Source organism: Harpia harpyja, chromosome 6, assembly GCF_026419915.1.
Source record: "Harpia harpyja isolate bHarHar1 chromosome 6, bHarHar1 primary haplotype, whole genome shotgun sequence".
NCBI lineage: Eukaryota > Metazoa > Chordata > Aves > Accipitriformes > Accipitridae > Harpia > Harpia harpyja.
In genome coordinates this window covers 6,812,700-6,840,454 of record NC_068945.1, presented here as the reverse complement: position 1 = coordinate 6,840,454, position 27,755 = coordinate 6,812,700, and the positions used below count along the sequence as shown (strand labels likewise).

The following is a 27,755-nucleotide window of genomic DNA, read 5'->3' as shown; positions in this document are numbered from 1 at the left end:
GGCGGCACCTGCGGGCATCCTCCGCGGCCGCCCGTCGAGCCCGCAGCGTGTCCCTGCCCCGGTGTGTGCGGGGGGGGGGGGGGGGATGCCCGGGGGAGGCTGCCGCTGCCCGCGGAGGAGAAGGGATCCTCTTTGACGTCAAGCCAGCAGAACCGAACGATCGCTCGTTCATATCCGGGTCCCCGGGCGGCTCCCCCGGGCCGCGCTCGGCCGTGAGCGAGGCGGAGGCGGGCAGGGCAGGGCAGGGCGGCCGCCCGCCCGCCCGGCGGTGACCGGCGGCGAGCGCAGCATGCCCGCCGCCTCAGAGGCGCCCGCCTCCCGCCGCCGCTGCCCATGGAGATCGCGCTGGTGACTCTGGAGAACGGCGGCACCACGGCCATCGCGGGCGGCGAGGATGCCGCGGCCGGCGGCAGCGCCCGGCCCCGGCGGCGGGGGAACTTGCTCCACCTCGCCGGCTCCGCCGCCGTGCCGCGGCTGAGCGACGGCAAGGAGGGTGCCCCGCCGCCGCCGGCGGACGACGAGCGGCAGCGGCCCCCGCCGGCCCCCCGGGGAGGCGGCGGCGCGGGCGGCCCCGAGGGCCAGGCGGCGGCGAGCGGAGCCCCCCCCGCGCCCCAGCCGCCGCCCCGCGCCCCGCGCCCCGGCGCGGCGGTGGAGATGGGGCCCTCGGAGGAAGGGGGGCACCGCCGGGGCATGGCCATGGCGGCGGCGGGCGAGGAGGAGGAGGAGGAGGCGGCGGCGGCGGCGGCGACCCAGGGCGCCATGCACCACCAGCGGGTGCTGATCAACATCTCCGGGCTGCGCTTCGAGACCCAGCTGGGCACCCTCAACCAGTTCCCCGACACGCTGCTGGGGGACCCCGATAAGCGCATGCGCTACTTCGACCCCCTCCGCAACGAGTACTTCTTCGACCGCAACCGGCCCAGCTTCGACGGGATCCTCTACTTCTACCAGTCCGGGGGTAAGCTCCGCCGGCCCGTCAACGTCTCCATCGACGTCTTTGCCGACGAGATCCGCTTCTACCAGCTGGGCGAGGAGGCCATGGAGCGCTTCCGGGAGGACGAGGGCTTCATCAAAGAGGAGGAGAAGCCCCTGCCCCGCAACGAGTTCCAGCGCCAGGTCTGGCTCATCTTTGAGTACCCTGAGAGCTCCAGCTCGGCCCGGGCCATCGCCATCGTCTCCGTGCTGGTCATCCTCATCTCCATCATCACCTTCTGCCTGGAGACCCTGCCGGAATTCAGGGACGAGAGGGAGATGCCCGTGCCCCTGCCTCCACAAAGAGGAGGTTTGAACGGCACGACCGGGGACTCCCCCCCCATGCAGCCACCCAGCAGCCTCTCCGACCCCTTCTTCATCATCGAGACCACCTGCGTGATCTGGTTCACCTTTGAGCTCCTCGTCCGCTTCTTCGCCTGCCCCAGCAAGCCCGAGTTCTCCCGCAACATCATGAACATCATCGACATCGTGGCCATCATCCCCTACTTCATCACCCTGGGCACCGAGTTGGCCCACGAGCAGCAGCAGCCCGGGGCTGGCAATAGCAATGGGGGCGGGGGCCAGCAGCAAGCCATGTCCCTGGCCATCCTCAGAGTCATCCGCCTGGTCAGGGTCTTCAGGATCTTCAAGCTCTCCAGGCACTCCAAGGGGCTGCAGATCTTGGGACAGACTTTGAAAGCCAGCATGAGGGAGCTGGGCCTCCTCATCTTCTTCCTCTTCATCGGCGTGATCCTCTTCTCCAGTGCTGTCTACTTCGCTGAGGCTGACGACCCCGAGTCTCATTTCTCCAGCATCCCTGATGCTTTCTGGTGGGCGGTGGTAACCATGACCACCGTGGGCTATGGGGATATGCGACCTGTCACCGTGGGGGGCAAGATTGTGGGCTCCTTGTGTGCCATCGCGGGTGTGCTCACCATCGCCCTCCCTGTCCCCGTCATCGTGTCCAACTTCAACTACTTCTACCACCGAGAGACTGATCACGAAGAGCAAGCTATCCTCAAAGATGAACACAGTAGTGCTCAGGGCAGCACAGCGGGGGGAGATGCGAAGAGAAGGTCCAGTAGAAACTCTCTGAACAAATCTGTTGTGCACTTGGAAAACAGTGAGGGGTTCAACAATGACACCAGCTCCTTAGAGAAAACCAATATCAAAGCGAAAAGTAACGTAGATCTCAGAAAATCCCTCTATGCTCTCTGTCTGGACACCAATAGGGAAACAGACCTGTAAGGAGAGGAGAGAGTTAGAGTTCAGAGGTGCAGACGGATTTACCGGTGTCAGAAACTTACTACTATAATCATTCTTTTGGTACCCACTAGTTTTTTAAATCAGGCTATATTTTATAAATTGATCACTGTCCTGAGTAGTACTCCAAGAATACATGTTTTTATGTTCTTTTTCCATGACACAAAGGGTCACCTATTTTTAAAATGGACTAAGAATAAGCTACGCTCCATGATGCAGGAGCTGGTAAATTATGACAGTGCAAAATCTAATTTGTAGAAAGTTATTTTAGCAAATGGTGGTTGGTTTTAAATGGGTCATTTGTAACCAATTCAGTTGCTCCAAGTTTAGTATTAAAGAGTTGGGGGGATGTGTGTGTGGAGAATGAATGGAGGGGGGGGTGTCAGTTTTTTGTACTGTAGTTTCAAACTGAAATTATTCCAATATATTTTATATCTGTATAACTGTATTTATGGTTGAAAGGGGATTTCTTATTCCTGTGAAATACGACATCGTTAAAGCACTAGAACATTAGCAGATCAGCACTTTCAGAGTTTTCCACTTGTGATCAGTACAGATCTGGTTATCTAGTATGTGAAGTGAATTTGGTGCTTTTAACCCTATAGCAGAAAACTTTTACTGTCATTGATATGTTAGTTTCTTGTGAGCCTTAAATTATTAAATATTGTAGATATACTTCTTTATAAATAATTTTATTAATTACCTTGCTGTTTCAGAATTTCTAAATTAAGTCAGTCCTGTGCTTACTGTCCCCACTCCAAAAAATGTATGTGCAGCTTTTTTTTTTTTTTTTCGGTAGTTTTATACTTCAGTTATATTTTTGAGACCGGAAGAAAAAAATTATTGTCTGCTGTTACTTGTTGCGATCCAAGTGCACAACAGATCAAAAACATGAGGGAGTGGATAGATATAACGAGAAAGTAGAATATGAGTGCAATATCTGCAAAACTGTTTTCATTGTACACTCCAGATTACTTTGGCGTGTGTATCAGTCACCTTTATGTATCCATACCGTTTGTGTACACAGTTCACTGGTTTTAATTATCACAGACTGGAAACGGATGGCACTTAAAGAGTCTAACAGGGCATGCCGTGCTATTTAAATAACCATTGCGTGGCTTTTATCTTGGACTCGGACGGACAGCATCGCCCTTCATCAAAACACATCCTTGTTTTCTTTTATTTCCAAAGAAAACCTTTGCAGTGCTGTGGATTTTACAGTTAAGATGCTGTTGAAAGGCGAATGACTCATTATCTTCATCGTGATAACACAGCACTGTACAGCTTACTAGTGAAGACTGACACAAAGATGCTTCTTTAACTCAAAGAGCTGCGTTATCATTTTTCTTGCAAAGGACATCCCTGTTTTCCCCTCAAACTTCTGTTTTATTGCTGAAGGATGTTTCATGCCTTTACCACATACAGTGGCACAGCAAGACTAGCAGAAAGAGAAGCCTTGATTGTCAACGCTCAAGGTTTGTTTCTAACAAATTTTCTAATACAACTCAGTAAATGCTAAATCAGGATTATAATTTCTGCAAGTACCTCAGATATATGTACTGTGATAAATTTAAATTGGCTTTGCAAAACAGCGCTTTGACATTCTCTCGTCCAGACGCAAATTCTGCTTACCCGTCCCTTACCGTGCTGTTTAACGATCATGGCCAAATGCGTGATGTTTTTCCTTCCTGTTCAGTAAAAGAGGCACGGTAAGTGCCAAGCAAGTAGTGTTTTTCATGGTCGGTATAAAGAGCTGTCACACAGAGCTCAGCCCAAAGCCCAGGGGTGAGGGGGAGGGAAGTTGAATCTGGTAATAGAGAACAGGATCTTTCACGTGCATTTTAGATGTTGGTTTCTTGCTTGGTTTGCTTGTTTATTTAGACGGGGAATGATGCTGTAATATGCTGAGAAACTGCAACAAGACGGACGGAGAAAGTGCCCAGTCCAGCTGCACTCCAGCCTCAGGCAGATCGCCTGTTTGCTTTAGTGGGAGTTTTTGCATCAAGGTGAAGTGCAGAATTAGCCCTTTGGTGAGGCTGAATCTAAACTGAAAGAAAGAAGTGGTGTAATTGCCTGTTGCACATGCTGAGATCTAGATCATTGATGGCCTTACAGTGAAGCTTTTTGCTCAAGCGAGTAGTTTGATTTACTTGCAGTGATTAAATCCATCTGACTCACCTGAGGAAGTACCAAACAATTCAGTGAGTCTTTCAGATCAAATTTTGGTTGTGTCTTCCTCTGACTACTCACCCCCACGCTCCTGACCACTTTTGTCTTCCATAGTTTGCTCTTCCAATTGTGCAGGATTAGACTGTCAGCTCCTCAGGGCAGGGGCAATGTGTATATACCATCCCTTGTTTAACGGCAGAACCCTGCTTATTGGCCAAGGCTTCTGGATATTAATGATCTGAATTACACAATGGTAATTACTGCAATTAGTGGAGAAACACCGGTGTAAAACTGATGTAGGTGAAAGCAGATCAGGGCTATGGGGGGTGGGTTGAGCTGATCTGAAAAGCCCATTGCTGATGGAAAGGGAAAGTCTTGTCTTCTTCCTTTTCAGTTTTCTTCCTCCTTTTGTGTGCCCTTTTGTTCCTTACCCTGAACTGGTTCTGTCCTTGTGCAAGTGCTGCCTTCTCTACCGGGAGCTGCTTGAACTCACTAATCTGGCAGAAAATCCAATGCAGCAACAACAACAACAACAAAGTAGGTCTTTTTCTGTCAAATTAGTGAGTTGGAAAGCAAGCGAGTGCCAGAGCCAGTGCGAGGAAGGGATGGGGAAGGTCAGTGATGTGGGGAAGCAAGGAAGCAGGGAGGAGTGAAATCCTCACCCTTCAGTGGCAGTGAACTGTCACATTAATCACAACTGCTTGTTGAACCCTACTTCATGTTTGCCGAGGTACCCCAGGACTTGGTCTCGCAAGGCTTTAACTTCCCACCGGAGCCAGTCTGCAAAATTCAGCTCTGGATTCTGGCGTATGTGCCCTGCTGTAACCGAGAGTAGAATTTGTCCCAATCAAGATCAAGCTCCGTGAGAGCAAAATGCCCTGATTGCTGCACAGGGTTCTATGCAAGCTTGTCAAATCATTCCTTGACCTTCAATTTGAACACGCTGCGTTTTTCCATAATAAAACAACAGACCTTTCCAATAAAAAGAAAACCAATTATTCTCAAAATATGGTTGAAAATATTTGTTTGGCTTGGCTTTCTGAGCAGTTGTCAAGCACAGTTCAGGCAAACTCGGCTTTGACACCTTCTTTACAAGGATGCATAATTTTTATTGGCTTATAAGGCAGTAAAGGATTTGCTTTCTAATGAGAGAGGTTGCTGCCAGACACTGAGTAATACAACCAGAAACATGGTTAGATCACAGTTCAGCAAAGCACTTAGCACGGGCTCAGCTTTAAGCACATGCTTAAGTAAAGCATTGTTCAGCAGGTATTTTAGATGCGCTAGTCTTTGAGATTGTTACTTAAAGATGAACTACATACCCTGCTGAAACCTTAGAGCCATCAGTTCCCGTTGGACTTTGGTGCAAATATTTAGGTACGCGGTATAGATTGGGAGCCTGAAAACAAGTGGTGCTGCAGGACAGTAGTCAGAACACCAGCTCCTTACTACAGAAAGAGTGCCTATGTCTGCAGCCACTACTCATCAGAGCAGTCCTCTTCACACGGCCAGGAGCAAACTGAGTACAGGGATTGTCTGCATGAAGAATTGCAACTTTGGCCTGGATGAGAGTGTAGTTGCGCTTTCCAGCAGCGAGAACCTGCTTTTGCTGTAATTGATTTTGGTGTCAAGAAGCTTGACTGAGTTCAGTAGGCAGCATGCGTCTGTGTCTGCGATACAAACAGTGCAGAAGCCTCGTAACGTGCCGCTGCAAATTTCTGCTGCAAAAGAATACGAGAGAAAGAGAGAACCAAATCACTCTGAGAAAGCTCCTGTAAATGTGAGACAGGAAGAGAGTTTAGGCTATGTATGCCAGTTCTAGGCTCATTACAAGAAGGAAATCTGTCCAAACCATTATTGATCTTATGTTAGTTGACCTGGAATGAAAAGCAAGCTGACTAAAACCTCTTTGGAATATCAAAAGCCACAAGATATCAGAGCTTAATGAATAGCAAATCATTGCAAATGTAAAAAAAAAAACCAAAACAAAAAACAAACCGACAACACTTTTTTGTAAACTGTTTTGACTAGGAGCTACATCATGGAAGATTTCTCACCCCACATGTGCCTATATGCCATAGTTATTAATGGCTTTTCATTTATGCGGGACTGTATGTACTGAAATGCACTACCCTTCCGTTCTTCCGTTTTGGGGATGCTGAAGTGAATATTCTTTTGGGTCACCAGTAACGTTAAGTTTAGTTTGCTTAGCCTGGCCCCAAGGGGAGTCTACGTTCCCATTTTACTTTTCCATCATTCTAAAAAATGATAGAACAGTAACTAGCAGTTATATAACACCATTCATCTCCTAGCGCTTTATGAGCAATAGTACAATGATCTTTCTGTATACAACCATGGTAAAGAAAAGGCTGTGGAAGGGAAGACGGAGCCTTTCAAAGGGGAGAGAGGGCTAGGAGAGCCACAAAACTGAGTGGGCTTGGCTGGACTGGGACATCTAAAATGTGAGATCTCTGGGAGGGAGGGAAGGGAGGAGAGAGATTCACCCTGTGGTCTCCTTTCTGGTCTCTTGCATGGCTCTTGGTGGCTCTGCTGGCAAGGGCTGTATGCCAGTATCTCCGCACTGTGACCCGTCCGGTGGGGTCGCTGAACCCAGAGGGAAAGTTAATGCTGCTTTGGGCAGCACGAACAAATCCCTCTTTTGTGTGCTCTTTTTATTTGGACTCTGTAAGGAGAAAATGGCACTTGTGCTGGCTGTTCCCGGGCCTCTCGTGCTGCGAACACCGCTGTTCTGGCGGTGGTGGTGGTGATGGGGGGTCTTCGTTCACAGCACACCGAGCACTGCTCAGAAGTAGCTTCCCTCCTCCATGCACTGCCCTTCACCTCTCATTAGCTCACAAAGCAAATACCAGCGCACTTCCAGTCTCACAGAAGGTATGTATGTACGCAAAAAGCCTTACTCTTTCGAAACGTATCGGTGAAGCTAGTTCTGCGGTCAAACAGGGAAGATCATTTAGGGGCATGCAACAATACCACTCGGCCGTAGTGAGGATTGTAACTACCGAGCTGAGATTTGTTCAGGTCATTTGGCAAGGTGTCATGACCAGCAGTGAAATTCGACAAGGGTCTGCAGGCAGATCGCTGCTATGCTTAGGGAATAACGAAAGGACGGCTTTAAAGTCCTAATCAAGACTTTGGCCCTGCTACTTGGCCAGTGATGGGGTCGGTATGTTGTATGGCAGTCAGCATGATGCAGAGACCTCGCTAATAATGAGGTTGATCCTATTCAGGACAGAGGAGCAGCAAGGAAACTGTGAGACATAAAGCTTTAACAGCATCTGCCTGCTTTTGGTGCAGCTTCAGCCTGTCATTGTGTGAGCATCAGTTTCACTAACCTCCCTCCATAGGCTAACTTAGCTACAAATGTTTAAAAAATGAAATAGGAAAGGTCTTTATAATAACATTAGCCTATAATCAATCAAAGTCATTGTTCCAATATCATTCTGCCAAGGCTTATGTTATATTCAGCACCACAAAATATTTTTTTAGAACATGCCATTCAGTGTATTTGTAGCTTTTGTAAGGTTTGGGTTTTGTTTGGTTTTTTTTTTCCCCACTTCCTTGCTGTATGCGTTAACTGCTCCCCAGTTCTCCTTGTCAGCTTGTTAAATTTCTGTTGCTCTTGCCTTAATTTGGGACCTAAGGGTGCTGATACTCTTCAGTGAACCTGGGTCATGCTGTCTGACGTCAGTGTGTTAACTCACAGCAGGAATAAACGCAGAAATTCTCCTGTGGGTCCATTGGCCAGAACATCCCCCATATTTTTATGATGAAACATTGTGAAAAATGTGGGTATCGTATCATTAAAATCGTATGAAATAAGAAGCTTTATGTTAATTGGAATAGGAAAAAAGAAAAGCTCATAACGATATGACTGAAGAATTAATTGGAATTAGAAGTTGCAAAGATAAATACCAACTTGTTTCAAGAAAAAGAACAGCATTCATACACAATTAGTATATATATTGCATGCTTTCTCGCTTCTGTAATGTAGTAATGTAGTGTCCTTAGTTGGTATTTTTTCATTCCCAGGTGTCTATACCATATTTTTACCAGGACTAAAAAAGACAAAAGCCAGAGACGGACCCAGAGCTGTTGTGAACAGTGCCTTGAAGATGGCTTGTTTACCTGGAGGCTTTTTTTTTCTTTTCTCAGTAATACCAATTGATGCAATAAAAGCTCATTTCTCTCCTTATAAGTACTGCAAGTAAGCATGTTTGTATAGTTAGCGTAGCTTGGTTGAAATCACCTAAGGATCGAACCCAGTAACGCCAGCTCCGGATTCTCACCACAGAACCAGCATGGCCTAATTTTGTTTCATTCCCCGCTGTTGTAAAGGCACAGGACTTGATTCTCTGCTCGTACCAGCTTGTGTGCCACTTTTCCTTTGAACTTACAGCTCAGCTGCCCTGTGTAAGGTAGTCACGTATTTTTGCCAATGTGATGAATCTGACTTAGCAAGGAGTTTGCCATTCTGCACTCTAAAATCCCCCTCCAGGGCACAATGAACAGGTAGTCCAATTTAGGACGAGCTTTGCATCGCCAGCCTTGGGGCTTTCTTTTAAGAACTTTGTGCTAGGGACAGATCCCTGAATTTTGTTCTCATTGATGCCTGGGTGAATCCAAAACGGAGTTCTTAAAATCCAGTGGCTCTGACTGCAATCTTGTTTCCATTGTTCTAAAAGAGATGCAACATCCTTTGTTTTCAGTGAATTTCTTCTTGTTTGACTTGGTGTGACATGAAAATGAGATTACCCTTTTCAATGGAAAAATGTTACTTTGAATTTTCAGCAAATGGACCTGATTTCCAGAAATTACCTATCTAACAGTAAAATTAATAACCTTCCTAGATGGCAACAAAGTGTTTCCATTAGAGCATGGGCTTCCCAGCACGCGTAGTCTATATGATTACTGCGGAATTAATTTTCCAGGTAGAATGTAGAATTTACCAAAAGTAATTTGAAAATTCTCTTCTGTGTTAGTAATTCAGCCATGTTCACTGTCATAGGGAGGGTGTTTCCAAAGAAATTGGTGCAGGTTGTAACACTTGCTGACATGCAGAAGACGAAAAAGAAAGATATGTCTTATTTCTGTGTTTCAGCTGTGCCATGGAGACTGTCATTTGTGATCTTGTGGGAAACAGCTTTTAAGCAGCCAAGGATAACTGCATTTTTTTTTTAAACATTCTGTGTTGTTTTCTCCTCTGTACTTTATGTCACCCATTGCAGTCCTTCTCACATGAGTAATGACTTAGACTCAGGGCTCCCCAGTCTTCACTGATACTATCTGAGAAGATGCAGATCCAAGATGAAGAGTTGCTTCTGAAAATAGGGGTGATATGCATTTTCGCTTTCTCTTCCAACTCCAGTTATTTTGTTCTTGGAATACCCTGGCTCTTACCCTTTGGATTAACACCTCACTGCTCACTTCCTCTCTTTGCTTTTATCACACAGTATATTTGAGACTGATAGCAGTCCTTACTGCAAAGCAGTAAACGGCAGAGCTGTCCTGCTGCTGGACGTATAGATGATGTGATTAGTGCTGGGTGTTCTACGGCTGCCCCCCTTCAGTTTCAGGTGGCTGTGTTGGTAGAGGTGGTCGTGTTAAAATATAGGAAAACATAGGAAAGCATGTTGCTAGAGAAGCCACCTTGGGTGGAAATCCATAATAATTCCCCTCTCAGGACAGTGGGAATTGTACCCTTCTCCAGATTTCTGACAAAGCCCGTTTGGTGATAAGTGTTGTTGAAATACACAATCTGTTCTGTCAGATCACGTCTCCAACCCAGGCCAGGCAGCGGTGGTTGCCATGTGCAATGAAACCTTGCAGCTCTTCTCATGAGAATACAGTTGCATAATAAATACTCATATTCAGGGTTGCAGTTTGTATGAAGATACTGGAGGAAAAGGTGCAATTTAAAGATACTGGATTGGTAGCACGGCTCTCTGAAGGTCTGAGGTGTGTACAGGGAACAGAGGTTGGTAACATTAAAATTCCTTCCTTTGTATGGTTGCACTACAATGGTGGTGTTCTAGCACTTAGGAATTCCCCCAGAAAATCTCACAAATCCATACCAGGGTTTTCTTTGCTCCCTCCAGAGTTAGTAAGGATTAGTTAGATTCTACCATACTTAATTCTCTCAAGCACATTCAACAAATTTAAAACCTCTTCCACCTCCTCTTCCTCTCCTTCCTCCCTGTTTAATTGTAAGTAGAAATGCATGTGACTGGGGGGGCAGCTGAAAATTATTTGAATTATTTAAGCAGTGTAGCCTTACAATTTTTTTCTGTCTTGTTTAAAGTGATTTGAAAATCTGAGGGGGTGTAATTGAGGGAAGGCTTTAATGTGAATTTGCAGAGAAAATTTTATGAGTTCCTTAGTTCAGAAAACACTATAATTTTCAAGGCAGTGCTGCATAAGAGGTTTATTTAAAGAAAGGTTAATGTGAAAATACACGTTGTTGTTGTTGTTATTTTATTATTATGCAATTAATTCTTGGAATGTTTTAATTAGGAAGTATAATCTTTAACGAGCTGAGAAATTCTGGCCATGCAAGAGAATTATGTGAAGAAACGGTCAGTCTGGAGGGTGACAAGAGATTGTTCTGGGAAGGAATACCCTCTAGCAAAAGCTTAGCCACTGTGCTTTGGAGAAGACAACATTCCTCCAGCCAAATAAGAAGCAAAGGAAAGAGCAGGAGTCTATAGCTGAGATATCAGGGCATTTGCCTAAGAAAGGGATGTTGACTCGCAGAGTTGTTTCTGGATTTCAGCTACTGGGCAAATATCTCTCAGGGCTGTGTTTTAAAATTCTGCTCAGTGCTTTGAAGGAAAGGATACAGGTACCTGTCTTCAGGAGAGTGTGCTAAAGTGGGGATCCAAAGCAGACACTGGCATTGTCCCGCAGGCCTGGTGGAATAAGTCCTAGTAAATAGCAAAATTTTGGTCAGATTCCCATCGCCCACTTGTCTTACAGGGCATCTAAATGACCCATTGCTTGGGTTAAGATGCTAACTTTAGTTGCCAGTGTGTTGAATATTTAGAGATTCCCCAAACCTCCCTGTGGGCAAAAGCTCTGTAGGCAAGGCATTTCAGTCTGGATTTCTCTGGAGCTGAGAAGAGCACCGATTCTTCAGTGGCCCTATCTATCTTTGTGACTCATGAAGCACTGAGGAGCACCGACAGGTAAGCATAGCTTGCTCACATATAGTGGTTGCAACAGGTAAACTATTGCAGTAATGCTAAATATTGTTATTATTACACAATGGAAAAAAGTTATTTGTTATTAGAAGCTAATTAATTTTCTAACTTGGTCTGATAGTTTTGCTCTGATAGCAGAATGCATTTGACCGCATCACAGAATGTTCACAAGTTTGTCCTGGTTGGGTTTTGGAGGATTGGGGTTTTTTTCTTCAAATTTTAGCTGTCTTCTTGACATTCTGAATTGAAACCATCTTAAGCAAGTGCTGGAAGAATACCAGGGGATGTAAGAAGGATTTCAGTGATGCATACTGATAACGGAGCAGAGGCTGGGGAGTGTAGAATTTTGGACCATGAGAGAGAAATCTTTCTGGAAGGCTTGGAAACACTGTGCATTTCAAAATGGAATTTGTACTGCTTCTTGCTAGTGGAAAATGGGGTTGGTTCTGTTCTTAATAAGGAAGCTGGATATTCCACTAAGGAGGAGATACGAATTCTCATAGACATCCTGACTGCATCTATATTAGAAAATGAAATGTGCCCAGGACCATTCTCTGGCACTGAGGCCAATTGGCATTGCAACAGCCTGGGTTCATACCGCTAGACTCTCCCTCTAAGACAAGGTGGCCGGAGGCAGACTGCCTCATGGGCTCAGTTCCTGGCCTGTGCCGATTCCCAGATTGTGCCTAGGAAATATTTGGGAGAGAGCTCTCTGGTCCAGACTTAAGTGTGACCAGGAGCCTTTAACAGCATAGCTGATTGTCATTAATTGCCTGGGAACGTTCCCTCAAACTATTTAACTGACAAGTTTCACTCTTAGGGCTGAGAAGTATGCCTGGCTTTGATGCTACATGGCATCTTGCCCTCAGGCAATTTCTTGGAGTATCTTAAAAGCTTTACACATTCCTCCTATTGGTACTTTCTTACCTTAAAGGGTAATCAGTCTCTATTCATTGAGCACAATTATTTCTGCAGAAATCTGTTCTCATCTAATTCTGCTTCCACCTGAGCTCCTTTACATGCAATTATACTAAAAGTCACCACACAAAGCCCTGACTTTTCTAACTGCACATGCAGGAGCAGAAGTGAATCCGACAGTGAGAGCGGGATACTGTTGCTTTGTGTTTTGACTGACTGATTTTCCTGTTTCCACAGCCCTAGCGTAGGCTATACCTTGTGTTTCAGTCACTGCATCTTGTAATGCCTGTAATTCCTGTTCTTGCTCTCCGGCAGGCTGCACTAGAAAATAACTGGAAATTTAAAAAAAAAACCAACCCCAAAAACACCAGGGAAGGGGGGTGGGGAGACACTCCTAACTGCGTACAAAGAAATTCAGGCAGGATGAGACCAGCAGAGATCTCACTGAGGCCAGCCTCCTTCCCACAGAGATGGTCAGCCTCACCTAAAAGATCTTTTGCAGATGTTTGCCTGGCCTGTACCTGACACCGACAAGGTCCTTCTGTGCTGGTCCATGGTGTTTACACTGTGGGTTAAGTTTACTTCCCTTTGCATATATGCTAAAAGGATAATTTGGTCCTAAACTAACTGCAGCCTGAAAGGGGAGTAACTAAAGATCAAAACAAATATGTACTTTCTGAGCATTGTTAGCTTCCAAATGACTTTAACTTCTCTAAATCCATTGAGACAGCCTCAGAAAAATGCGTGTGCAAGTAAGGACTGGTCTGAAAGCATCACCAAGCTTGCCTTAGCATCGAGATTTTGGATGTAATACTGGAAGCAAAACTATTACAAGCATGTGTAACTGTATTACTGCTTCTAGTGTTGTAGAAACCATGGACCACCCAGCATGGGTGGGAAGTGGACCGACCACCACTAGAATTCTTCTGTAACTTCAAGGTGAGTCTGTATGCCAGCAGTTGCTCTGCTGTGGTCCCCAGGGACTGGAACGTTAGTTAAGTTCAGTCAGACCGAGAAGTAAGAGTGCACGTCTAGAAGTAAACTTCCACTTGAAATCTTTTCTAGCATGGTAATTCGTGGCTCTTGACAGCTCTAACTGCAGTAATTTAAGATGTTAATGCTGTCAACAACCCCAACAAGTGGGTGAGAAGCAAGTCCCTCTGAAGGGACCACTAAGGACAGGTGAACCTATCAATGGGCTTTCTTTTTTTAGTTTTTGTATAGACAAGCATTCCATATGATCTTCCATGGAACATAGTCCTTCTCTCCTAATGACTCCGTTTTCTCCTTTGTTTCACTCCTCTGACAGAGGTTGTCATCCTTCAGTGGGAGTGGCAGAACAAAACTTCTGAGTACTGAAGGCCTGTTTGATGATGGCAAATGTTCTGGACAATAGAACTTGCTGGCTGAGGAATTTCTGCTGTGGAGGTGGTTTCTTCCAGCAGATGAGTGGGCAGATGGCTTAGCATGGGGATCATGTCTTAGGTGACTAGAGCAAAGACCACCAGAACTTGCGGTCCGGAATGCTGAGGTCTACCACCTGGAAAGTCTGATGAAACTTTTTATGTCAGGGCATCAGTCTTTAAGGTCTGTTTCAGCAACGAGTAAGGTTAAAAATTCTGTTTATCATATATATGTATTATTCAATATTTAGAGACAGGATACATACTTAAAATAGACATCTAAAAGACACGTAGATTTGCAAGAAAGCAAAAGTGTAATTCAAGAGCCAAACACATCTTGGAGGTAAGTGAACAAAATCATCATTGGAGCTAGTAAGGGGAGGGGGCCTTTCTATTAATTTCCCCTAGAGAGAGAAGTTGTAAAGTCATTATTGCAGCATTCAGGGACAGTGAAGTATATATATTTAAAGTATTTCAGGAGCACATCCTGCTCTCTGTAATTATGGATTAGTCCTACTGAAGTCAACTTCTGTTCCATTCCAGGAATCCTACTCGGATAGACTCGAGGGCTGCAGTCATATCCTTTGTTTTCCTTGAGTCTTGACAGACCGAATTAAATAGAGATCTCTCTTACAGCGATAGCATGCTGACGGCATGTGCTGTGGGGAAGCAATATTGCTTATTGCCCAAACTCAGCTTGCAAAATGGCAGCATAGCATGTCCTGTTCGTCTACACTAGTTTCTCAGGCAAAGCAGGTGATGCTGGGAAGGTGTGTGAAGGGTCCAAATTTGGATGAGAAAATAATCAGAGACTGATGACTGGAACAAAATGCTCAAGCCAAAATGCTTCCTCCCTGGGGAAGCTCTCCCACAGTCAGATGTAGTGTTGTTTAGCTGTCTGGTTTTAATTCCAGGACTGCAGAGAAAGCATGGCTCTTAAGGTCCTGCCTGGGACTTTTTTTATCTGCTGTTGGGTAATGAACCCGAACATACAGGAATCGGGCCTGAATAAGAATCTCACATTACCATCCAGTTCTCATCCCTCAAACCCATACTATTCCCTTGGCTGATTTTCTAATTGAATTGTCATGGGTGTAAAGTCACACTGTAAAATTTCCTCCAGTTACTTGCACAGAGCTCAGAGGCAGGAGCCAATGTAACATACTTTGAATTTGTTTTCCTTTTTAGAAGGGGCTTGCATTTTGGATTTTTTTTTTTCCCGGGCTAATGTACATCTGATGTCAGGCTTCCCAGATGAGAATGGTTAGACTGGCGTTGACATTTTTAGAAATATGTGCGAATGGAAAAATATCCTGGGAGCGCTGCCAGCGGCTGATTCTGTAAAGTTTTAGTCTCTGTTGAACAGGAGACATGAGCCAGGTACCTTTACTGAAAAGAAGCCTTACTCAAGAAGTCTCTCTACTCAGGTGTGTGCCATGCATGCCTTCTCAATTTGAGGAAAGGGCAGGAGTGAATTCCAGCAGGCTGTGACTCATTCAGGCCATATTCAATTCCCCTTTCCGACCAGATGATAAACAGCCAATTAGCATCTTTCCCAAAGGGAGGAACAACTACAGCAAAAGCTCCTGGCAAAAAATGGATTTTCCAAGGTTTAACTGCAAGGATAACAAACAAAGTGGTTCAGACAAATCTCCTGCCTGATCCGTGGCTGTTCCTTCCAGTTTGGTGCTGACGTGACTGGGACAAAACAGCGTAGAGCTGAGCTGATTTGCAGTGAATCAAGCCTGCAGCTTTCCATTCCACAGCGAGACGGTAGAGTTTGGAGGATGAGTGCAGCTGATTAATGGTGCTATGAATGTCAATAATTTTTACAGGCTTTGCAGTATGCTCATTTTAACTGCCTCGTCAGAGCAAATGTCTCATTAACAGATAGTAGTAGGCTTTCACGCTGCGCGGGTCAAATGCTCCTCTCCCTTGAAGAGAAGCAGACCACCCTAAGTGAACAGGGGGTTGTCCAGGGGTTAAACCAGTGCGGGACGTGCTCTGAGGGTGCACTACCACTGCTGGCTGAGAACAGATTGGCTATGTCTATATCCAGGGCTGCAGCCGGCCCCCGCTGAGTTGCTGGCTCTGTTGAGTTTGGATCTCGGTGGGAGCCTGGAGCCAGGAGCTGGTGCTTTTCACTGAGGGAAAACAGTGCTCAGCGAGCGGCAGGGCCTTGCAGCTCCAGCTGAGCTCCGTGCTGAGCCCAGTCTGCGGACTGGTAGCATCTTGCCTCCGTGAGAAGCGGAATCTGCTGAGTTGCCCCGTGGGTCAGTGCTCAACAGGAGCAGGGGCTCGACTTGGGCTACGGCGGGCGTATGGCACGCAGCCGTCCCGCCGCTCTGCCCCGATGAATCCCCAGGATGCTTGTTTGCAGCGCGGTCTCGCACGCCATCGTTCTCCCAACACCACCTCTCTTTTGCGGAGTCAGCAGTCTCTTCCTCATCGTCACCTCTCTTCTGTTCACCTTGCGCTCGCGTGTCGACAAGGCCGAGTGGATGCGGAGCGCGTATTCTGGCCTTGGCAGGGCTCCCTGGGCCGCCTGGTATCGCGGATGGCTCCCCACACAAGGACGCTGTGGCTTAGTGGTGGCCTTAGCAGGAGGTTTAGGTACAGCTATTTTCACACGTCGTTTGCTGGTGGGATTGCTCGGTAACTGCTGCGTGGAGCACCACGGAAATAGATTATATCAGCTTTACAGAAAACAGTATGTCGAACTGATCTGGATTCGTTCTGATTCATTCTGGAGAAGGGTTTGGTGGTTTCTAAGGGAAACAAAGTTCTTTTAGTCACTTTTTTGTTCATGAGTAACTTTTGAGCTTGTTGGCTGTTTTCAACCACATTTGGCAAAAGGACACCAGCTGTGCAGCAAATAATTTTTTTTTACAACTTTTGTAAAGGTAGCTGACTTCATGGGGGAAAGAAAGACCTGAATTAATACTGCTTCTCTTAGGGAAAAGCTGTGGCATTAGCTCTCCTAAATTGTTGCTCTATCAAAACAGGAAAGATACAGTGAATGAAACACACACTATCAACCTGCGTATGTTCGCAGGCTTCTTCTCTGAAGTGTAGCAAATACTGATTAGATGGGATATATAGAGTAACTGTGAGAAGCAGAGCTGTGCTTAGAAATTAGGCAACTAGTGGTTTGCATATTGAGACAGAGTTCCTTCCTTCCTTCCTTCTAGCAGTACTTTCAGAACATTTTTCAGGCTTCTAACATGTTCTGAAGTCTGTTGTAATTGGGCGGGGGAGGGCAGGGGGGAGAAAGCCCGCTTGGTTTCAGTGAGTTTGGGGTCAGGCTCATCATGGTCCATCTCATGCCATCCTGGTGTTTTACAAGTTGGGGAAACAAAGCCTTGAAATTAAAGCTGGTATCCTTTGCTGCTGCATTGCAGTGGTGAGCTTGGAAGGGTAAGAGGAAGGGAGGGAAGAGTTTACAAGAAGACTGGATCTTTACTATTGGGCTTTAAATAGACTGGGTTGAAGTAGATTGGCTTGCATACCCCTTGGGAGCCCTGCACGGCGGCAGTATTACCTGCAGCTCCTTTACTTGCTGGAGCTGAGTAATAGCTCATCCTATTTGCTTTTCTAAGCATAAGGCACTCTGCAAAGAGTTGGTTGCTTCTTCCCTACTCACTAACCAACTATCCATACTTATTATGCCCACCTGTGGCATTTGCTGTGGGACTTTCTGGCCTGATTTGAGAATGGACAAGAAGAAAAGCAAAGCGTATTACTATGCCGTGTTTAAGACTGGACCTGAAAAGCATAACTGAGCTCTAAACAACTTGCCCAAGATCACATAGTGCTGGGGTGCAGAGGAGAGGGCACATTTCCTGAGGGCTTAATGCCTTAATTTTAAGGACGATGTGGTCCCACTTTTTGCCCACATGTTTTGCAGCCATAAACTAAAATGAAACTGTGAGGTACACCTAGCCAAAATAACTGTCAATTTACTGCTCTCTAGTAGGATAGCTGTTATGTGCACTTTTCTGTGTTATCTGCAAATATGTTTATTGCTCTAATCGCTGGACTTTACTCTCCTGGTCTAGCCAAGGCAATCTGTTTTATTTACATTCTTATACTCTGTTCATCACCAGTTCTGTGGATGAGACCCTTCCAAGAATGCTGTAAGAAATGTGGCTAACGGCCCTCATGTATTGGTTCTCTCAGCCTCTCCTCATGAGAGCTGTGAGCAGTGAAGCGGCTGGGGTTTTTAAAGAGAAAATATAGATACCTAAGTATTAGCGATATGTGATTTCTGAGAAGAAACTACATCTTGGAGTTTGTTCTTTATCCTCCAGACTTTGGCCCTGTCCCGAAGGAAGTGTGATTTCCTGGTCCCTTATGGTAGGAGGTTTTGCTGTGCTTGAGGAAGAAATTCACTTGCTGTAACTATCAACTTGGAGCTCTTAGCTGATTTTTTTAATACCTTGGGCCAAAGTTCTGTTTCCTCAGGGTTCAATTCTAGGGCAGTTCTGTTCAATATATTTATCAATGATCTGGATGCAGGAGTTGAATTCACCATTAGCAAGTTTGCTGGTGATACCAAACTGGGAGGTGCACTTGACTCTCTGGAGGGACAAGAGGCCTTGCAGAGGGATCTGGATAGATTGGAGCATTGGGTTATGATTAATGGGATGAAATTTAACAAGTCAAAATGCCGGATTCCGCACCTGGGACAGAGTAAAGCCAGGCACAGGTATAAATTGGGAGAGGGGTGGCTGGAGAGCAGCCCTGCAGAAAGGGGTCTGGGGGTCTGGTCGGCAGCAGGCTCAATGTGAGCCAGCGGTGTGTGCCCTGGCAGCCGAGAGGGCAAACCCCATCCTGGGGGGCATCCAACACAGCCTGACCAGCCGGTCAAAAGAGGGGATTATCCCGCTGTATTCAGCGTTGGTGCGGCCCCACCTGGAGTACTGTGTGCAGTTCTGGGCCCCACCATGGAAGAAGGATGTGAAGGTCCTTGAATGCGTCCAGAGGAGGGCAACCAAGCTGGTGACGGGGCTGGAAGGAACGTCCTATGAGGAGAGGCTGAGGACTTTGCGCTTGTCTAGTTTGGAGAAAAGGAGGCAGAGGGGCGACCTCACGGCTCCCTACAGCTTCCTGAGGAGGGGATGTGGAGAGGGAGGTGCTGAGCTCTTCTCCCTGGGATCCAGTGATAGAATGTGTGAGAATGGTTCAAAGCTGCACCAGGGGAGGTTTACACTGAACATCAGGAAGCATTTCTTTACCGAAAGGGTGGTCAAACACTGGAACAGGCTTCCTAGAGAGGTGGTCGATGCCCCAAGCTTGTCAGTGTTTAAGAGGCATTTGGACAATGCTCTTAATAACATGCTTTAACTTTGGGTCAGCCCTGAAGTAACCAGGCAGTTGGACTAGATGATCACTGTAGGTCCTTTCCAACTGAAAATTTTCTATTTTCTATTTTTCTATTTTATTTTCTAAAGTTATGGGTCACCCTGGAGGCAGGGCAGTTAAACTTGATCGGTTCACATACAGACAGATCTGCGTGGGGATTAGAAGGCATTTGATCTCCTGCCATTGTTAAGAAAGACTGCAGCATTTTGTCATCAGTGTAGCAATGGATTTCGTGTGAAATCTGTTCAAAAACACTGGGACATGCTTACCAGATTGGACACTAGCAATATTTCTAACTTTATACCATGCAAAAAATACAGTATCTCTAGCAAGCCAAAGGTAAACAGGAAGAGCCCCACATGTGAAATCTGATTTTTAAATTAATCTTATGGTGCTGTGAAGTCTGACTCATGATTGTTGAATACTCAGCCTATCCTATTCTGTCAAAAAGCAGCTTTATTTTGAATGGTAAGAAATGCTGTAGAAGGGCTGCAGCAGAGGGGCAGAGGCCCAAACATCCTGGCCTTGTAGCCAGTGAGGACTTCCAGGTTCTAGAAAAATCTTCAGTAAAAGTCTTGTGCATGATTCGGTTTCCCTTTATATTCTTTTACCACTGCAAAATAAATCTATCAGTCTGCTGCAAAACAAATAGAACATAATCTGCCATTTTCTCTTGACCGTTTTGAAATAGTCTGCTAGAATAGCCAAAGAATGGCATGCAGGCAGTTTGCAAAATCATTTTGCATGAAGGGATTTCAAAAAGCTTCCCCAAAAGCTACCTACAAGTTATTAACTCACATTTGGGGACCATCTGCCTAGTGGCTTTTCAAAATAATGCTATAAGCACACAGGCTAAAAGCAAGGAATATCTTACAGAAGCATATTTTCCAGAAAAAAATAAAGAAAAGGCAAATCCCCAAATAGTTGAGCCTTACCTTTTGTTATACCCATAGGTGATAAATCATAAAGTATTTGGGAACAGAAGTGTATCTGGGGCATTGCCACAACATGTATATGTTCTGAGAATCATATTGCAGAATTTTGACCTATTTTGGTGCGGCTACATTTGTTTGAGGAAAATGCAGTGTATGTGACAGGGACATTACTATGGCTCTTCAGACTTTACAATCAGGAATTTACAGCAATTTTCCTACTGTAGAGAAAGACCAGGCATTGGAGATAGGGTTTTTCTAAAGCTGTAAGGCTTCACCTACATGAGAACACTTGGGAAGTGTAATCTGAATGAAAAAAAGCTAGGTCTGAAGTACGATGACTTGAAATAGAGCATACTTCTTTGTGAATAATCAGATTTGGAATAAAGGTAGGCCTGACTCGTGTGTAACTTAGTCCACTTCAGAATACTAAAACAAATTTAATCTTTATTATTTTAAAGAAGAATGACTGTGCAGGGACTAACCAGAATAAACATGGCTTTTCCCTAGGTAGACAATCCCCATTTTTAAAAGTCATCTGAGAAGTCAGGAAAGACACTGAAAGTCATTGGAAAACAGACATGCCATCTCTATAACTTGCTGTACACAAAGAGCACAATTCAACAAGGTGCTGAGCAACATATTTTAGGTGCTAAATTCCTTTTGTCATCTGTGGCTCTTGAAGGCGATTGGTATCATCCGTGATGAAGCACAGATGGCACTGAGAATAACCTGTGTGGCTCAATATGCAGATATATCATAGCTCTTACCAAATTTCATGGGTATTGAATGAAGAGTAACTTAATCGTATAAGGTATGAAAAAAACTTTACCATTCTTAGCTGCAAAACACGCTGATGACTGGAACTTAGACGGGAGAGATGCCTGCTCCACCCTTACTTGATTCAAATTGTGTTTGGACTCTGAAGGCCTGTTCCTCTACTGTAGAATTGAATGGAAATCTTGCAACTGGCTTCAGCACCTGTAGGATCAAATAATACCGCTGGTTCTTTCAGTAAACTTTCCCACTGCTGGTTGGACGGAGTAGCAGTTGGTCTGAGCCTTGTTCTGAACTAGTGAGAAAAATCACAGAGAGTGTGCTTTCAAAAAGGGTGGGGGTGAGATAATTATAATTTGCTGACAGCTCGGAGCCTAAATTAGGATTCAGTCTGTTTCTGTGCTCTCTAGAAAGGCATCACATGGCATTATATAAGGCTGGGTGTCACTGTGAGTAGGTAATGCTTAACCTGGAAAAAACAGAGCTGCAGAAGGTAGAAGGAATTTGAGGCAAATGGGACTTCTGGACTTGCCTTAAGAAAACTTATCTGAGGGGATTCGAGTAAGGCCTTGTATAGCATCACAGCATGCCACGCTAGTACTGAGTATTTGAAAAGATAGCTGGAATAGCCATCTATTCCATGTTTTTGTTGTCTGTAGTTTATAACTCTGGGTAATTTGGATATTCTCTTAAGTGTCCTGTCCCTTTGGAATCCAGTTAAGTTTTTGGCCTGTATGATTGCCTGTGTCACTAAGTTCCATAGCTTAATTACGTTTTGTGTAGAAAAGCAATTCTTTTTCCTGTTTTTAAATTTTCTGCCTTATCTATTAGTCACCGTCCCTGAATATTTTTTCAAAGAACAAAAAGTCCCAGTCATTTTAGTGTGTATTCATCTAGCTCTTTCCTCTTTGTCTGAAGGACCTCAAAATTCCTTTTTGTCCCAACTACTGTAAATAAATTCCGCATTCGCAGGCTACTTTCCAGAGAAAATGTAAATATTCAGTGAAACAAGATCGTTCGGGACCCTTGCCTGGCCTTCTCCCATCATTCCACCAGATGTGGCAGTGACAGTGGACATTTCGCCTTCCCTGAAGCAGGTGCAGACTTCACAGGAACAAATGACTAATGCATTCCCTGGAAGACTGTCCTTTGAATATGAACGAGAAGGCTATGACCTGCTGGGATCTAGTTGTGTTGATCCAGTTGTTTCTGTAGATTCTGGGAGGCCAAGCTAGGCTCCTGAGTTAAGAGTTAAGAGGAACGACAGTGAATGGTTAAGGACTCCGTTGGGCACTGACTGTGTCCGTTAGCCATTCTGAGCACAATAAGCTTATTTCTGGGATGTTCAAGTGTTGTAGTGAAAGTAACACCACGTGTCTTGGCTGTGGGTGTGGGGGACTCCCCTGAAACACGCTTTCACCTTTTGCTCTTTTTCAATTTGTGACTGGCCTGGTTCTTTGTACAACTACCAAAGCTGTTAGCGAGGCTGCCTTAATCAAGCTGTCCTGCCAGTTTTGACAGGCTCTGGGAGGCTCAGAGAGAAGAGACAACACCTCCTCCAGGCTCTAGCAACACCTGTTAAAGTTACATGCTGTCAGACTCAACATTGCCTTGCCAGCCTGAATTTGCCTTTGCAGATAGGCAGCTGGTAGCTGCAGGACCAGGAACCTGACCTGATACTACGTTAGATTAAAGGAGCTGGTATTGTTTCAGCAAACAGTGTGTTTTTGTGATGTGAATGTGCTCCTGGTCTACATTCCCAGTTCACAGAGAAAAAGGCTGCCCTCACAGAATAGAAGCAGGAATAGAGGAAAAGCGATGCCTCAGAATGATTGCTGTCATATTGGTCAATGTATCAGGGCTGATCTCATTAAACTGCATGCGTGGAAATGAAAGAGCTAATCTAACCCTTACCATAGCAGTCAAAGTGTGCAGTTTAGGTAACTGCCAGTATCTGTCTTAAAAACAACAGTCCTGGTGCCGATGCAGTTGAAGATATTTGGCTGTGCTGCTGACTTCACGGGGGTCAGAACCGAGCTCAGTCTTCTATTTTAGACAGAGCACAGTGCAAGGAGAGGATACTGATCTCTCACAATAACTTAAAAATTAATCCAGTTGCCACAGCATCAGGTAATTTCTTAGGGAAGTTTGTTAGACTTTTCAATATCAATACTGGGTTTCAGAGGTATATTTGCTGAATTACTCTTTTGATAAAACCCCTTAGTAAGCAAGTCTGTCTGCTCTCCATCTGGTGCTGATCTTACTTAAAATACAGTGAGATTGGCAACTAATTTGTTCATGGACAGAATAAGTATAAAAGTTGCATAAATCAGTTAATACTGGTAAGTCCAACACTTACTTGTAGTTTCTTGAAAAAACAAACTATGAACCTTTCCTCTTAGGACAGAAACTCTCTGTAAAATGGAGAAATACCTCACACACTTCTGGTGCCGAAATATCGAGTAGTGATGTTTGGGTTTTACAGATTCCTTTCCTGTTAATTCTTGTTCCAAATATAGTACTATACTTGTCTTGAAACTGGTTATGCTTCAAGTTCAAGGCAAAATTCTTGCCCTTTAAAGGTTCAGTTTTATCTTTAAGGCTTTAATGTTGCATCGATAACTTTAAGTGCTTTCCAGTGATGCACTGAGCAAGGAACTAACATCCTTCTTTGTTGTTTTCAGTGCCAGTTAACACTTATATCCAATGGTGGGCCTCCATTTGCCATGAAGATGCAGTTACAGGGGATGCAGTGTACAGATGTTAGGTAATTTGATCAATGCTATCCGGAAATTGTAATGTTTATATATATTTTAGGATTTAGTTTACCTTCTAGGTCCCAACTCCTTCTTCAGAAGCACTAAAAGAAAATCATGCTAGTTTTATTTTTTCCCAGAATCCCTACTAAAAATCTTGTTTAAAATGAGTATGGAAAATCCACTAGCAGATAAGGATGAAACTTCCCAGGCATGGGATTAAAATGGGATGAGTTTGGAAGAGAATAGTACATGCATGGCTTTATGTCTTAACAGTGACAAAAGACATTTTTCCAGGTAAGGATGTAAACATCCAAACTAGAAGCCTTTATTGACACATACCAACAGTCACAGAATCAGGGCTTCACTGACCTTCTCACTGAATGGTCAGGAAGGGGGAGTGGGTTGGTCTTGATGTCTCAGGCTATCAGAAGTGCATGAAAACTCCTGAAGGCTTGAAGCAGTGAGAAAAAACTGCGGGTGGCTCTATTTGATAGCCAGTTGACCAAAGTCTTTTACGACTCACATTAGAGTTCACTGCGTACTGTATTCCCCATCCAATAATTCCTGTTTTCCTTTCTCCATAAACTCCAACCATATGGTTTTTCATGCGAGATGAGAGGAGGATAGCACACCTCCTCAGTGTGAGAGACTCAGGTCTCTAATCAACATCAGACACTCAAGTTCAAGTTCCTCATCAGAATGCTGCCAACTTGGGGTTTGAACAGGCCTTTTAGAATTCCAAGAGGATATCTGCTAAAGGGTTGGATTTCTACTGTTGCACTCTTTTTTTTTTTTTTTTTTCCCCCAACCAATCCTGTCCAGTGCCTAACATGTATTGAAGAATACTGTAGGCGAAACTTCATTCAGTCTCCTGGCTGCTGCATCTGGGAATGTGGCAAAACAGAAATCCTCCCTTTTAATTTCTCTTTTGTGATCTTCTGCTGTATGTTTGATAGTGTTCACTGTTATCTTGTGAAGCCACACTGAGTGAGACCATTCTTTGCATTGTTTTAGTTAGCAACGTGCTTAGTCTGGTCCAGAAAAAAATTGTACAATTACCATCCAGGATATGTGGTCTTTCAGCCTACAGTGCCCTTCTGGCCCATCAGCCATGTACAAGCAGCTATCACAAAGAGATGTTTCCAGACCAGCCTGCTCGAGCTTGTAGGAACTGTGAGTTATTGTCTGCTAGAGGTGGTAGAGAGCCCATCTCCCATCTGACTGAGAAAACCTTTCCCAGAGAACTCTAAATTGAAACAGGCATGTTTCCATGAAAAATGTCTCTTCTGAGGACCTAACATCCTCCAAAGAAAACGATTTACTAAGAAAGTCCCTTGCTTCGCTCTATCCCATGTACTAGTTGACTGCAAGTGAGCGCAATGGACTGTGCCCTGGCATCTTCCTTTTGTTGTGCTTGGAGGAGGCGAGTGGGAGAAAGTGCAGGGACCCAATACCAACCTCATGTGAATGGAGAGCTCCTCTTTACAAGTGGTTTCCCAGCTCTTCTGAGCAATTGCTTTCCTGGCCTTTTTTGCCTCTCAGGTGACAAGACAAAGCTGAAAGGTAAGATGTTGTAAGACTCCTATTTAATTCATACAGTCAGCTTAGAACAGCTGCAGACAAATACAGGTTCAGGACAAGAGACTGCAGCTCAGGACAAACATTACTCTAAAGGACTGCTGATATGAGTTCAACAAGCAAAAACTTGTTGTTTAAGTCAGTAGTACCAAGGAGCCTGACTATTGAACAGAAAGCTCACAGCTGCTCACAGCAGGACACTGCTGCTTTAACAAGATTTTCTCTGGCTGTTCCAATTCCCTTCAGCTTTTTTTTTTTTTTTTTTTTTTTTTTTGTAATCATCTTTCAAACTGCAGCAGCATTTGTTGTCCTGAGGTGCTGACTCTAGTGAAAGAGATTCTAGTGGAAGCTTCTACTGCAGTTTGCACAGGCTTCATTTCAGGTCACTAATCACATCCTCCTCAGGCTTTCCTCCGGCTCTTGCATTGATTGTCCTCCAGCTGGAGGAATTGTTTGAAATGACATGACTGGTGTGTTGAGGTCACATTTCTAGATTGAGGGTGGACTGAGGGAAGCTTCTGCCTTTTGGATTCAGGGAAGACCTGACATTTGAACGTGGTGTGGATGTGCAAGCCTTCAGTCTTCCTTCCCTATAATGCACATCTGCTGCCCTCCAGGCAGTCAGTTATGTTGGGAATGGACAAGAAGAGAGCGCAGAGGATGTGATGGGTGACTTGTGCTGGCATCTGGATGCTGAGCAGCAAAGTGTCTCTGCTGGATTAGGCTACTGCACCAACAGAAGACTCATTGACTATTCTCTGAGTCACCATCAGAAATCCATATGAAGGACTTGAGTTGAGGTGTCAGGGTAGGAATTTTGTCCTAAGGCAAATCTGGATAACAAAACAGTCATAGAAATAAAACATGCTTTATGTTTTCCAGTGTTACCTGTATAACCAGATTTGACACAGTGGAAAAGCAGGAGGCCAGGGGATCTAAAAGCATGAGATGAAGGGCTAGTTGAAATCCTTTGGTACATTTTTCTGTGAAAGCTGGAATAACACAACGGAGCACTAATGATGCTTCTGCTAACCTTACTCCAGAACCAAGCTGACTCCTACCTGCCATCTCAGCAAAAAGGCAGATTACTTTGGCTAGGTACGCACTAACGTCGTTGGAGAGCTCATTGCTGCAGTACCTACGTGAGAGGAATCTTGCTACTGAGTGGAATTCTCATCCCTAAGTTAGGATTTTATTCTTTCCCCACATAAATGCCTTTTTTGGCAAGATGTAGATATTCTGTAGACAAGGCTTCTTTGACTCCTTCCAATGAATTTCATTTTTTAAAGTGACAGGACAAAAAAGGAGAAAACATGACCTTCTAGCCTGAGATTTACTAGTTATTTTCTGGTAAGGATACTTTTTGAAGGATGATATGGTGTCCAGTTGCTGATTCAAATGGTGTTGAAGTACTCCCTCTAGCCTAGGGACTATTTGCTTGTTCATATAAAGAGTGAACCCTCTGTGATCTTGGCTTCTGGCTGGTTAGAAAATGCCCTCAGGAAGATGGAGATGAAAGTTCAGCTACAGGAATAAAGGAGGGAGTTGGGATTCTTGAGCGAGGGCTCTTAACACTCAGCTAGGAGGTAAGAGAAAATAATTATGCTTCCTCTGATCACCCTAATTCCTGGGATGTGGTAGAACTTAGGTTCCTAACTAGTGAACACCATGTTACTTCTGGATTTAAACAGAGGACGGAGCCTAGGCACCTGGGAGACTGAGTCAACTAAGAAGTATGAGTGCAGGATTATACAGGAGCAGACTGAACTGGGATTTTGATGTTCTACATTTTGGATCACAGTAGCTATGCATGCAGTTAGTAAGGATTTAAGTATCTAATTCCTCTTGTGACCTGGCCTTCCCATCCCACATCAAGTAACTGTGCTTTGGCCTCATGAAGCATAGATCCTTGATGGTCTGTCTAGTGTGGCATCGAAGACCGTATCCCTGAGGTGATAAAGTTAATGAAGAAATGTGTAAGCAACAGCTCTTTTACTGCTGTTGAATTTCATCAACCTGTCTCACAAGAGCCCTTTATCACCTCACAGGATGAGTCCTGTAACTTTCCTAAAGGCCTGTGCAGTGCCAGCTTTCCATGTGACTACCTGCAACTTGGAACACTTTCACCACCTTATATCCAGCGATGTCACCAAGTGCTGAGGAAGAGCTGCAACCCTCACAAATACTGAAGACAGTTCGCTAAAGAGGCTGCAATAGTCAGAGCAGTGATGCGATAAATCAGTAAGTGATGTTGTCTCTTTCTGTTTTTCAGAGCGACCTGGAGCCCATGCAGTAGCGCTATTCTCCAGATGGCTTTCCGCGGCTTCGTCTTCCGTAACGCACCAGTGAGCCACGAGACTGAGACAGAAATTCCAGTGTGGGGAGGGTGTGAGTCATGAGATG

At 44.9% G+C, this 27,755-nt stretch overlaps 1 protein-coding gene across 4 annotated transcripts; it reads left to right on the top strand.

The window, feature by feature from the left end:
• Positions 1–89: 89 nt before the first annotated feature.
• LOC128142955 (potassium voltage-gated channel subfamily A member 5-like) lies at positions 90–27,755 on the top strand. Of its 4 annotated transcripts, XM_052789698.1 has the most exons (3): positions 90–3,710; positions 4,117–4,241; positions 27,625–27,738. In XM_052789698.1, exon 1 carries the CDS (start codon positions 334–336, stop codon positions 2,218–2,220), a length of 1,887 nt encoding a protein of 628 aa, XP_052645658.1. In that variant the 5' UTR covers positions 90–333; the 3' UTR covers positions 2,221–3,710; positions 4,117–4,241; positions 27,625–27,738. The 4 variants fall into 4 exon arrangements, with proteins under 4 accessions (XP_052645658.1, XP_052645655.1, XP_052645657.1 ...); XM_052789695.1 differs by lacking the exon at positions 4,117–4,241 and having other exon boundaries at positions 27,625–27,755; XM_052789697.1 differs by lacking the exon at positions 4,117–4,241 and having other exon boundaries at positions 90–3,944; positions 27,625–27,735.

Coding starts and splice junctions, on each gene's coding strand:
- LOC128142955 (XM_052789695.1), top strand. CDS start 334: ATGGAGATCGCGCTGGTGACTCTGGAGAACGGCGGCACCACGGCCATC.